General features: G+C 30.8%; 1 protein-coding gene across 1 annotated transcript; it reads left to right on the top strand.

Moving 5' to 3' along the window:
• Window positions 1-1,004: 1,004 nt before the first annotated feature.
• On the top strand, window positions 1,005-2,978 carry LOC131842033 (transmembrane protein 177). The gene is made up of 4 exons (XM_059190465.1): window positions 1,005-1,271; window positions 1,811-1,947; window positions 2,044-2,135; window positions 2,325-2,978. The coding sequence occupies exons 1-4, from the start codon at window positions 1,114-1,116 to the stop codon at window positions 2,892-2,894; spliced, it is 957 nt and encodes a 318-aa protein (XP_059046448.1). The 5' UTR covers window positions 1,005-1,113; the 3' UTR covers window positions 2,895-2,978.
• Window positions 2,979-13,450: the final 10,472 nt, after the last annotated feature.

Here is a 13,450-nt window from a genome sequence, read left to right as displayed (position 1 = left end):
AAATTAGCCTAAAATAAAAATAAAACAAACCCCTAGAAGTAAAAAATTAAGATAAATTAAACAATCGTCAAGATTTTCATGAAATGTTAAAAAATAAAAATAAACTTTGTGGGACTTTAGGCAACAATATTAGTAATTAAAAGCGTAGTAGATTATTTTTAAAAGTATAATATTGTAGAGCATATAAAGCAAATCGATCATTGAGATAATACATAATTTTGCTCAAAATTTGGGAGCAATAGGTTGTACGCCCGACAGTCAACACGACAGTATGGTTATGTAATATTATGTTATCTGTGGTATGGTAGTGGAAAATGACATAACTACTGAATTACTGATGTCTCGTGCCATTCACTCATGCTTCACCATTCGTGATGCCATAATGTAGAGATGCGATTATCGATTATTATCGAGAAGATATCGATTACATTTTTAGTGGATCAATATATTATAATCTAATTGTGCCCGCGGTTTGATCCGCGTTAAATTTCAATAAAATAATATAAGTTATGTGTTCTTATGCATAAGTCACATCAAAAACCGTTCAGTAGTTTTTGTGTAAAAGAGAAACAAATATTCATACTTACACACTATCACATTGTAAAAATCGATTATAGACAAAATAATATTTTTTTGTTGGAATAATAATAAATATCAAGAAGATTATTTGTCACATTACTATTCTTATATTGCTTACAATATTATATTACATTAGTAAAAAGAATAAATCTAGAAAAGAATTATTTTTTATTACCAAAAGTCTGCCTTATGTTTTCTGCGGAATTTATATTACAATATCTATTCTTTTATTCGCTTTTGAATTTTATATAATTCAGTAGGCTTGTTTTTTAAGCCATTTAGATAAATATTGGAGGACAAAAAATACTGAAAAATGTATTAATTTGTTACATTATTAAAATTGATTAAATATTATCCAATATTTTGGTGAATACAATCGATGTTTTCGTAATCGATTACAGTTACATCCTTATTGACATCCTGCTCATGCTCAGGATATCATGTTCTAAGTACAAAATTATTGAAGTGTAACTTGTTTTTATTTATAAATTAATTACTGGATGCATGTAGAAAGTCTATTGTATTAAATCCAAAATGGTAACAAAACGCTCAATATCGTGGTTTTTAACGGATTCGGGTAGAAAGTTTTCTTACGCAGTAGTCACTGGAACTGGTATAGCATTGACTACCGCAAAATTTGCACCTCACACTTTCTTGCTAGATAAATATAAAGACTTTGTTCACTATTACAGGTGACTCGATTGTTTTTATTTATAAGAAATACATATGGAATTTATTATACGTTCCCTTGTAATTTTCAATTTGTGTTAGCAGGAGCCAGTGCCAAATAAATGCTTATAGATTAGATAGATTCATTAAGAGATCTCAGAAAGTATGTATTAGAGTACATGTGTATGAATATAACATTACTGTTTTATTCAAACGAAGCCACCAGTCTGATAAATAACTTAAAAATAAAATTCAGTTAAAATATAGTGTAAATATATTTCAATATTTATCTATGGATAGGATACTATCACATGGAAGTAAACTATAATATAACTTTTCAAAAGTTATTAATTTCAAAAAAGTCTATTTCATTTTTATTATACAATGAGCAACTATTGACATTTGTGTTCTATTTTTTAAAACTTTTATTTTAATTATCTGTCACTAGGTGCTGTTTATTGTTTCATTTAATTAAATAATAATAGAAGTGTAATATATAGACTTATAAAATTTTGCTACTTTTGCTTACCAATCAGTAATATTAACAATGCAATTGTTTCAGTAATGGGCAGCCCGTTGAATTACCAAAGAATCTATGTGATCAATATCAAAAGTGTCTAGATGTACTTAAAGTTCCAGATATACACAGGAAATATCTGTCACCATTTAGTGTATTTGGATATGATCTATTTCATGCTGGTAAGATTTGTATAAAATTATGCATTGTATGTTAATATAAAAAATATTGTATTTTTTAATATGTACTTTATATCTCTTTAAATTGCTTTATTACAGGCAGTACAAGCTCAAAATTTGGTGGCGCTATAGGAATACCTGTTAATTTTTCATACAAATCTCTAGTTGATTTAGAAAATCATGGTATAGAGGTAAAATTAATTTTTATTAGTTTTAACTAATTTGTGATCTATTGTATATGCCAAAAGGGGTGTTTTTTCAGGGAACGCCAGAATTTTTGACATAGCATTGAGACTTAGAAATCGCTCCATCAGTTTTTCACTCTATATATTTTTTGTATGTGATATGTTATACGAAAATAATAATACTGATTGTTACAGGTTAATTTAAAGAAAGTAGACTGGTCTTCTGAAACTGGAAAGAAATTAGCAGATGCCCTTATTTTACCAGACAAAGTCAAAGAATTTGCAATATGTAGGGAAATATTAATGACTCAAAATAAAAAAGTGTTTTATGAGTCTGCATATCCATTTACATGTGTGTTCTTTGTATATAATCTGGCTCAGTATATTTGTCGTAAATATAACTTTTATGCTGCTCCTACAATTATTAGGGCTACATTATACAGTATTTTAGGCGTTTTTGGATTAGGATCCTATTTTCTTATGAAAGATGTAACAGAGGTATATTATGAAACTGAAGTCGATAAAAAGTTGTGTGAGTTAGGACCAGAATTTATTGAAAGTGGAGTAACATTTTATAATAAACTACTACAAAGGAACCAGGCCTTAAGGGAGCTTATGGGAAAAGAGGGAGAAAATAAATATAGTAAGTTGGGTAATGAAAATTTTGGCATCCGGCAACCTCGCTTGGCATTAGTGCATCGAAAACAGTTCTTTGAAGAGAGATTGTGTGAGTATAAAGAAATCGAAAACACCAAGCAAGAATAAGATTGAATAACTCAACATTAAAATGATTTAAGAGTGTGAAGTATATTTTTATTGTTAATTTAATTTAATAGTGAAATTTAATAGACAGCAATTTATTGTTATATATTCTTTTTATAATTTGACCTTATAACTTTCCTAGAACTTATCCTGTCTTCTTTTTTTGAAACTATGTCAATGTTGTTAATCGCAGTGCGGAGGCATTGCAAACTCGTAGAAGAACTTATGAAGCGGATAAAGCACGGATATGACTTCGTTGTAATTTCTATCCACGTTTAAATTAGATAGGAAATTGATTTAATATCGAGATTTATCAAATAATTTTATTCCAATTATTTTATTGTAATTGTACCTTAAATTTTCCGAAAATTTATATTATCTACATGAAGCGTAGCAATAGGGGGGGAGGATCATGGCTCGAGAAGATAGAAACTAACAATCTTTACAGTTTAACAAATTTTTATTCAATTTAAGAAATTATTACGTGAGCGAGATTCGTATGGTAAAGGCTGATGTAAGGCAGTGAAATTATTGTATTGTATATGTAATTTTACCACCTATTTAACTGCATATTGTAACTACACAAATATTTAGTTTAGTTAGTATATTCGTGGAACTTTCTTTCATGATACATGTTACCTACTATGGGGTCTTGCGGTGTCACTCATTTACCTACCTAAATTCAAGAAAAGCCTTCTATGTTAATTTGTTACCTATATGATTTACTAGCTGTGCCCGCGACTTTGTACACGTGGAATAATGACCTTTTTGTTTATTTAGGCAAACTATTTTATAAATAAGACATGTACCATATATACATATATTTTAATAAGCTACTTGGAGTGTCTGACAGCTTATTAAAATTGTTGACGTAACTGAGGAGATAACTAACAGAAATGAGGAGATCTGCAGAAGAACCAGAGTGACCAACATAGCCTGAAGAATTGGTGACTGAAGTGGCAATGGGCAGGGCACATAGCTCATGGGGCAATAAAGTCCTCGAGTGGTGACCACGGACCGGAAGACGCAGCGTGGGAAGGCCTCCAGCAAGGTGGACCGACGATCTGGTCAATATCGCTGGAAGGCATTGGATGCGAGCAGCTCAGGACTGATCGTCGTGGAGATCTTTGACATAGGCCTCCCATGTCCAGTAGTGGACGTCTTCCGGGATGAGATGATGATGATGATGATAAAGTTAACTAAATTCGAAATTAATCTAATTTTGACGAATGAAATAAAAAACAATTCTTGAAAAAAAATTTGTAGACTTTCAAGCCAAAGAAACTTTCATCCCCTATTTTATTTTAGACTTTTAGGGTATAATTTGTACAAACTTTGAATGTTGAACTGAACTATTACAACTGAAATAAATATAAATAAATATTATATTTAATTCAATTTTAACAGTCTAAAAAATAAGTTTCAAGCTACTAGCTTTAAAAATGACGATTCTTCCATACAAGCTTTTATCTCCCCTTTCAATTCCTTATCTTATACTTAATATCTTACTTTTTCGCTTTAAAAAGTAGTCCGTCGTAGTAGTCTTCAATGTCCTATCTCAGGACACAAACTAGCTGTGTACCAAATTTCATTTAAATTGGTTCAGTAGTTTTGCCGTGAAAGCGCAACAGACAGGCGAAGTTATTTTCTCATTTATAATGTTAGTAAGGATTTGTATAGTATCCATTTAAAATATTAACGACAAAGGAAAATATAAATATCTTCACAATTGCATTCTCATGATCATGAGTAATATTTGTAGGATATAAAGTTAAGGATATAAAATTATACGATAACCAAAAGTATTATTACTGTATTTTTTTAACGTAATTATTAATATAATTTCTTTTTCATATTTTCTTTTATTAACCAATGTAAAAAACTTCTTTACATATATGGCAAGTCATAACATACAGTAATTCATATTTATATAAATTCAATCTAATTACAATTACATTAATAAGTAGATTTACATTAATTAACAAAATTACATTAATTAAATACACAACATAATTAATAACAGAATATTACGACGAATTACGACATAATTAAATTTAATATATACCTAATTGCAAGAGAGTTTGCAGGTACAGTCAATTGAAAAAATTTATCTACACAATATGACGAACCTGCTTTACCCTTCGTTACCCATATTATCATCATCGATATGAATCCGTGATATAATAAATAATAATAAACCGGACAATTTACATAGCGCTACTTAGTTCCAAATTAAGCAGAGCTTGTACCATTGTATTAAACAATTGATAGAATTACTCATAATTTGTTTTTGTAAATATATAGGTACATAAAATGCACAAAAAGCACGCAGACAAATATAAAAAGTGATACCTACTTTTCAATATAAATATTTGTGCCGTGCGAGATTCGAGGTAGCGAACATCAGAAGCGTGGCGTTATACTAAACAGCTAGACCTTCGTCGAAGAAGTCATGTGCACTGTTTTCTTAATGGATGACAATAGCACGGTGCACCTGCAAACCCTATCGGTGAAGTCATGAAGTCAGATCCGTTAGCCCATCGTGTTTAATTTACAACACGATGGGCTAACGGATCATCGTGATCTAATATGGTAATTTTTAATAATGTCTCTATATTCCTAACAATATATACCCGGTGAAGTTAGTAGTGGTAGTATTGTAATAGGCAAACTACAAAGGGGCCATTTACCCCCCATCCCACTTGTCAGCAAAAGTAGGCAAAGTTATTAACCCTTCCCCCATGCTTACGTAAACAGTTTTCAATTAATGTATTGTTTTTTAGCAAAGACGGTCTGAGGGATGACACTCGTGTAAAAAAGTAAATAACTACCGATCACGTAATCATCTAGACTCTACGGGGGTGTCATCCAAAATAAAGTAAAGATAACTTTTTTGTTTGTAAACCGATTGCAATAAAGCACAACATTTTAAATGAAGCTTACCACAATATAATAAATAAATAGCAACTAAACCGATTAAGATATTCCTGAGATTTACGCACCAAAGCAATACAATTAGACAGGCTTACAATTTATTATTATTTTTGTACACCGGAACCTGCGAACAGAGCAATGTAAGGTAGAAGACCAAGAGATTGAGATAGCTTGACAGAATATTAATTTACGTATCCAAATTTCTATATTACTCGAGTTTATAAAAATGGAGTTACCTTCTACATTATTATTATTATTATTAGTTAGTTTTATAAATACAAAGTTGGCACCTGTACATGTACAAACTAAGTAGGTAGATATCAACATAATAATTTCCGTATGATTGCATTGGTACAATGAAATAATATATATTAATATTAGCAGTTATTAAAATTATAGTGCATTATAATTATTTATATAACGCAAATATAATTAAATATTCGCATTATATAAATAATTATAATGCAAAAGAATGTAAAGATTGCGATTCGGTTTTGAATAAGTTGAGTAGTCTTTGCAACTTGCTAGTTTAGACACATCGATCTAAGTGGTTATTATGACTATATACATGTGCCTTGTATATTAATTAAAAAGGAGATTAATCTTAAAGAAGACATAAATTATTTAAAGGCGAATATCCTGCATAGCCTATCAGCAAAATTGCTGCGTATGTAGTTAAAGTACATACGTGTCCCAGTTATAGTTAGGAAAGACATGTTCCCGTCTTTCCTAACTATAACTGGCTCTTTCAAGTTCAAGAACAAAAAAGATAAAAAATAATACCCTCTACTAAATTGTATTTTGGTATGTTTATTTACCTATATCTTCTAGTTTTTAGTATCTACTTGCAATGGTAGGATTTACTCTCAAAGCACAATTAGGTAACACCCAGCAGTCAATATTTAATAGAAATAGAATAACAATTTATATTATATTTAAAAAAAGTTGTTATGTAGTAGTTATTAGGAAACTAATGTTTGTATAAATAATGATAGATAAATAATTGAGCGACCTTTTGCAGTTAGTTATTATGTGGTCATTATATATGCTATAGCTGTTTTGTGACATATCCTGCGCTTGCTCAACAAAGACTCCCTCCCGCCGAATTGCTGCGATGGTATCAAAACAAAAGCCCCATGGAGAAATTAATTTCAAAAGATATACTGGATGCCATGCTCGAGGTGGTGAGTGACTTTATTCACAAGCATATCTTTATTGTATATAGGAAAATATAAAAAGAGGCTAGCTCTGATTACCTGCCTCCTCTAAACATAGTTTAATTATAGGAGGCAGGCAATCAGAGACAAACTATAAAATATTTGAAGTATACATAGATTTTTTAACGTTGATACTAAATTATAAATTTTAAAAATGTGTATGGAGATTAGGATAAAGCATTTTATTTGAGTCGTGTACAATGATATCTACTATTATTAAATATTTAGTGTAAAAATTCTTTAAGGAATAAGTTGGTTTAAAAAAACTATTTAGTAATATTGTGTAAATTTCTTAATTGGTTTCATCATTTAAATACGTCATTTAGAACCATCCGTAACGGAAGACGAAAGGGCTGGAATGTAACTTCTCATCAATAAAAAGTCTATGGTGTCTCCGCTAGTCTTTATGTTGGGTAGATGCTATCATTTTTTTCTATAATAATTACAGTACATCTGTTTACCTAAGTGAAACCAAAGTTGTGTCGTGAATGGGACACAACACACAGTAATCTATTTGATATTTAGTTAGAGGTACGGGAAAAATGAATTCGTTATTATCTGAGTATAGACTTAGGTATCGTTGTCTGATTATAGGTATTTTGTTTTTTAATTGATCACGGATGAATAACAGGTGTTGCTTGTTATCTCCAAAGCCATTTTGTATGAACGAATTTTAAGATTAACACCTGTTGTATAAGGGATTAATTTCGGTAGGTATACTACTAATTATTTTTATCTGCCGTGTGATAAATATAATTCATATCAATGTCTACATAGGTAGACATAAAGACAATGTTACAGACATTTCCTAGTTTTTATAGTTAAATTTATTGGGTACCTACCTATATATTAAATTCAGAATCACATAATTTAGACATTTAATAAAAAGTATATATTTTGAAATGGAGATCATAATTATTATCTAAGGATATAATTACAAAAAAAGGAAGGATCCATATCCACAGAAATAAAAAAAAAGAATATCATTATTTGGTGTTTTAGTTTAGACAATTAACTATTGATTGTTGTCTCTAGTTCTATAGCTTAGTGTCGTAGACAATAGGTACAGATATTAACTCTTTATAGCGATCAAATACACAAAGAATAAAAATACTGTTTTTTCCCCGTTTGGAAGTGTCGGTATAAGAAAAGGCGGGCTTATCGCTATAAGCAATGTCTTGCAGACAACGTGGTAGATAATTTATTAAAAGTAAACGCAACTGCATTTGTGGAAGATATAGATGACATTCTTGCAGTGTAGGTATATATATTATTTATGTACCTATTGAGTATATCAAAATTCCGTAGTAATTTCTCAGTAAATAATAGGGTAAATGGTTATCACCATTCACACCATTCACATTCACCATCTGTATATACAAACGTAAACAGACGTATCCTTGTAGTATGCTACTGCCTTGTTTGTTAAAAAATACTATTTGTATATTTAGCCTGGTCTTGTAATGAAAAATGGGTATCCTGCAGAAGTTCACATAGTAGTTACAGAGGACGGCTATATTTTAGAATTGCATTATATTCCTTATGGCCGAAATAGCAGTATTATATATTTAAATAGACTTGTGGTTTTAATCAATTCATGGCCTTTTTGATCTTCAGCAGATTTTCTTATTCCTGGCCCTGAGAATTCAATAGGTATAATAACTGTATTATACGCTTTATTTATTCCTTACTTTCTTAAATATGTTGTATATGTAAAAATGCAGGTTACTTATGCTTATGTTCGCCAAATTTTATTTTTTACAAAATCCAACTCAAGAATAAATTGTCTTATTTATTATACCTATTTATTATGAATAGATGAAGTATTTTTGATAGGAACACAGGTGTCATGCCAATCGATGTAATATTAATAGATAAAAATTAAGTATGTTCTTCGTATGTACATATATCTACTAAGTGAATTAGTATTTCCCCACGTTTACTTTCTTGTTTCTTACTTTATTGCCGATTTTTATGTATTAGGTACTCTTATTTCAATGTTTAAAAGAAAACAAGCAAGGCCAACCTACTCTGGTAGGTATAGTAATTTACGGCCCAATGACATTGGATTGTGCAGTATAGTATAGCACCTTTTTATGCTATACACATATTTCGTGTACAATTTAAGAGTATAAACAAGTGCGTTTAAACTGTAATTTCTTGATCAACGTAAATTAACTGATATTACTATCGATTTATCTAGTTTAGTCTTGATTAAGTTTCAGAAGAATGGTATAAAAATGAATTAGATCGAAACCGAACCTAAGAGGAGTGTAATCTCAATAGACCTGCTAGCCCACTGGCTTCACTATGCTTTGCTTATATACCCTTACTGAAAACTAAGGGCCCTATGAGAGATCACCCATATCAATTTGATAATTTTGGTTAATTGTGTTTATCGTCTGTTTTTTAAGTATTTCATAATTCTACATATGCATCCAAATATTTTTACTAACTGTGTCTTCTTTTTCGTCTTAGCGTATCTTCTTGCCGATGCCGGTTTCGATGTATGGCTTGGTAATTGTCGCGGCAACTACTATTCCAGGAAACATGTGACATTAAATTCTGATTCTCCTCAAACACGAGCTCAGTTCTGGAGATTTAGTTGGCATGAAATGGATACCAAGGACTTGCCGGCGATGATTGACTACATTTTAGAAAATCGCGAAAACCACGCCTACATTACATTGGTCAATCACAGCATATTGATTATTGGTCATCTATAGCATTTTTGTGATGGGAGCTCTTTTACCTCAATACATTAATAAGATAATTTCAATGCATGCATATGGCTCTTTTGCGTATTTACGGTATATGGAAGGAAGATGGTTTATACCAAGTAGTCCCTATTTAAGAATGGCGGAGGTAAAAAGACGAATCACTTTTTTTCTTTTACAAACCTACACTCGAGAGCAATGAATTCGGGTCACTTAAAAAATCCTACATATCTTGGAAACTAGGAATGCTAGCTTAATGATATAAATTGCGTCTAATAGACAATATAATACCTCTTAAATAGAAGTAATAAAAATTATAAGTCACTACATTTTATTTATTAAAAATTACATAATAAAAAAAAAAACGGCCGATCACGCTGTAAAACAAAAATAGGAAACATGACATTTATGTACAACAATATGATTTTCTCGAATTTTAATACATTGTATTGCTATCCTCGTGCTTCCATTACTGCGTTTACCTGGTTTGGCATGCTGTACACCAAGTTCTTTATACGATTTTGGGAAATATTCTCCCATTCCTTTGTGAGAGCAATTTTGAGCTCACGAAGCGTAATTGGGGGAGGGTTTCGTTGTTTTACGCATCTCCCTAGCTCGTCCCAAGCATGCTCCATAGGGTTAATATCTGGGCTCTGTGCTGACCACTCCATATGAGTAATGTTCATCTCTTGTAGGTAGTCATTCACAATTATACCTGTATGAAGTCGGGGATTGTCATGCATAAAAATATCATCCTCACCCAAATAAACCACAAATGGCCCAACGTGTTCATTAAGGATTTCTTCCACATATCTTACGCTGGTTAAAGAGCCGTTTTCTATGAACATCAGTTCTGTGCGACTCTCAGATGAAATTCAGGCCGACACGAGTATAGACCCACCACCGTAGCCTACCTTTTCTTCTATGCATACTTGCTTGAATCTTTCCCCTGGTCATCTATATACTCTGTGTTTTCCATCGTGCTGTAGAGCATAAATTTTTATCGTCGGAGAATGTAACTTTCAACCAATCATAATGGCATAGAAATGGTATTTTAGACATGAAAAATACAAAATTATCATTAAATCTCATTCTATCATGAAGTTATTGTTATAATAAACGTAATTTATTATACCACTTCAAGGAGTATCGAATCTTCACTGTCGTATTTTATGGAGAAAAATGTAGTGTTTTAATTATGCAATAATTAGCTAATTTGAAGTTAAACTGGTGTTAAATCCAAAACAATTGTACCATCTATGAATCAGGTAAAGCGCGTGTCGGGTTAGACAGTTAAGTTATTATATAAACATCATTATTATGTATTTTCTACTAAGGTTTCTTCTATTATCATAGCATAAGTCGAAAATTACGCAACCCGTACAACATATTAATGATTTGTTTTGCATACAAATATCTTTTATTTGATGTTGACCCCACATTATGTACTAAAATAAAATAATAACAATAATACTGAATAAAATTAATGCTTACCTGTAGTATTGTGTGTGTATTTGTTTGGCTGAATGGGCATAAAAACAACAGCTGCTGGTGATTTAATTTTCAGATTTCAGATAAGTATATCTCTACTATTTAAATGTTGTGTGACTCAGAAGTAATTAATGTGTAGTTAATGTTTTTCCGTATTTTTAATAAATACCAATTTTATAAGAAAATAAATACCTAATTCTTATGTATACCTACTCTTAATCCAGTTATACAAAACTGAAATAAATAGGTACCTATTAGAAATATTGCTAGCTAAGGAGGACTTATCTCTAATAGAGATTTCTTTCAGTCAACCTAAAATATTGTGATATAGTTTCTTAAGAATTTGTAGAACATGTCTGTATGGTATTTTTTTTTAATCCTATAGGAGCTGCAGAAGTAATGTTGCTATAATAATCAAGCTATCTTCAACGAATGCCCATTTTTGGGATTTATCTATATAAAAAAGAAGCAGTTTGACATAAGAAAGCAGATACCTATACATACAATGGAAATTAACACACAGTATATGAATATCATTGGTGCCAAAAAATATTGACTTCAAAAGTTAACAAGTATGATTATGTTTTAATAAGATCTATGTTTTACTAGTAGTATCTGCCACGTAGTACACATAAATTAATTGAATTTAATATTACGGTTACATCTTCATTATCATCATCTGACAAATTCGCACAAACATCTGATTTACAACCTAAATACCGAATCGAGGAGATTAGTCCTATAGAAATATAGATAAGTATTGCTGTGAAAAGTAAGGTAGGAAAACTAAAAAAATACAATTGAATATATACCCTAACTTCCTTATTTTTTTTAAGTTGGTTGTTAACTAAAAGTACGTTGGTAATATAGGCACTAGTGTTACTTACATAACTTCGTGAACACTGTAAAACCTGTTAGACAGAAGTATGACTAATGGATTTATGAATGATAAATAAAATAAATTGTAAATTGACTAATCAAACGATCTAGAACGATAAAAACGAATGAAAGACGTGAGTAATATCAATGTAAACAATATAATTAGATGAATAATTTTTGTAAAAACTCCCAGGCGGCACCTCTTCCACCTTAGCAGCTTGGGATTAGGTACTTTACATCTATGAATTTCGAGTGCTGCTTTTAGGGACTGGTCTGTTCTTAACACTACGACTGATAATATCTTTTTGCATATTTATATTTGACTTTAATAAACTAGTGCTGGTTGTTAGTTTGTATTCACACGTTTCGACTTGTAAATGTAAACTTACAAGGATTATTTAAAAGAGCAACACACAAGTTTCTTGCTCGTTCTTCTTGTGATGAGACAGCTTTCCCAACGAGCGGTAGATAAAAAAAATTGTTATGACTGTTCAAAAGTGCTTAAATTAAGTTTATTTGAATAAATTATTTTCTATTCTATTCTATATGTATACATATCCTTTTTTAAATTTTATATTTGTACCCGGTAGGTCTGAGAATAAGTTGTTATCTACCTATACCCGTGTTAAGAGTGGCCAGCTACAAAAAAGTTTTTTATTTTGGATTTTTTTATGATGTCCCAAATCAACTAAATTTTCACCTTTGCATCAACGACACTTACTTTTAATAGCGATTTAATTTACATGGCTAAACAACGTTGCCGGGTCAACCCATTTATTTATAATATTTTACAGTTTACTTATTTTTCTAGTTGATTCGAACAATTGAAAAAAATTCGTGGCTGTATAATCTAGCACCCCCATGGGTTAAGTGGATTCATTAGAAAAGATTAATACAGATATTGTAAGATTAAGATACTCCCTCTACTTACTTGATAATTTATCGACCATAAATGTCTGTCAAAGCCGTGCAAAATAAAAAGGCTATAAAACATTTTATCTAGCTATCGACCGAATAGATTTATATTGCGTATAGATTTATGTCGCAAGTAACAACTAGTATTTACAATAAAATAATTATGGCTATAAATCTTTTTCCACATTTTTCAAATGTACATATATAGGTTATTATTAGTTGATCTTTCAAGTCAAGAGCGAATAGATACTACTACTGTCTTAGACCATAAGGGATTGTTAGTGATGTGGACTACTAATCCTATTGCTAGCAATGTACCATGTCAGATTGACTTCCACGCGGTTCCCCCTGGAAAAAATCGTGATATATTCCCTGTGAATTATCACAATGGAATCACTAACCTGAC

This window comes from Achroia grisella, unplaced genomic scaffold, assembly GCF_030625045.1.
Source record: "Achroia grisella isolate CSIRO2021 unplaced genomic scaffold, CSIRO_AGI_Agris_v1 utg204, whole genome shotgun sequence".
Classification (NCBI taxonomy): domain Eukaryota; kingdom Metazoa; phylum Arthropoda; class Insecta; order Lepidoptera; family Pyralidae; genus Achroia; species Achroia grisella.
The sequence above is the reverse complement of the archived record's forward strand: the minus strand, read 5'-3'. Positions and strand labels throughout refer to the sequence as shown.

What these genes read in the sequence shown, in the direction of transcription:
- LOC131842033 (XM_059190465.1), top strand. Translation starts at nt 1,114, where the DNA reads ATGGTAACAAAACGCTCAATATCGTGGTTTTTAACGGATTCGGGTAGA. An exon ending in GACTTTGTTCACTATTACAG is followed by an intron (nt 1,272 to 1,810) that starts GTGACTCGATTG and finishes CAATTGTTTCAG; the next exon opens with TAATGGGCAGCCCGTTGAAT. An exon ending in ATATGATCTATTTCATGCTG is followed by an intron (nt 1,948 to 2,043) that starts GTAAGATTTGTA and finishes GCTTTATTACAG; the next exon opens with GCAGTACAAGCTCAAAATTT.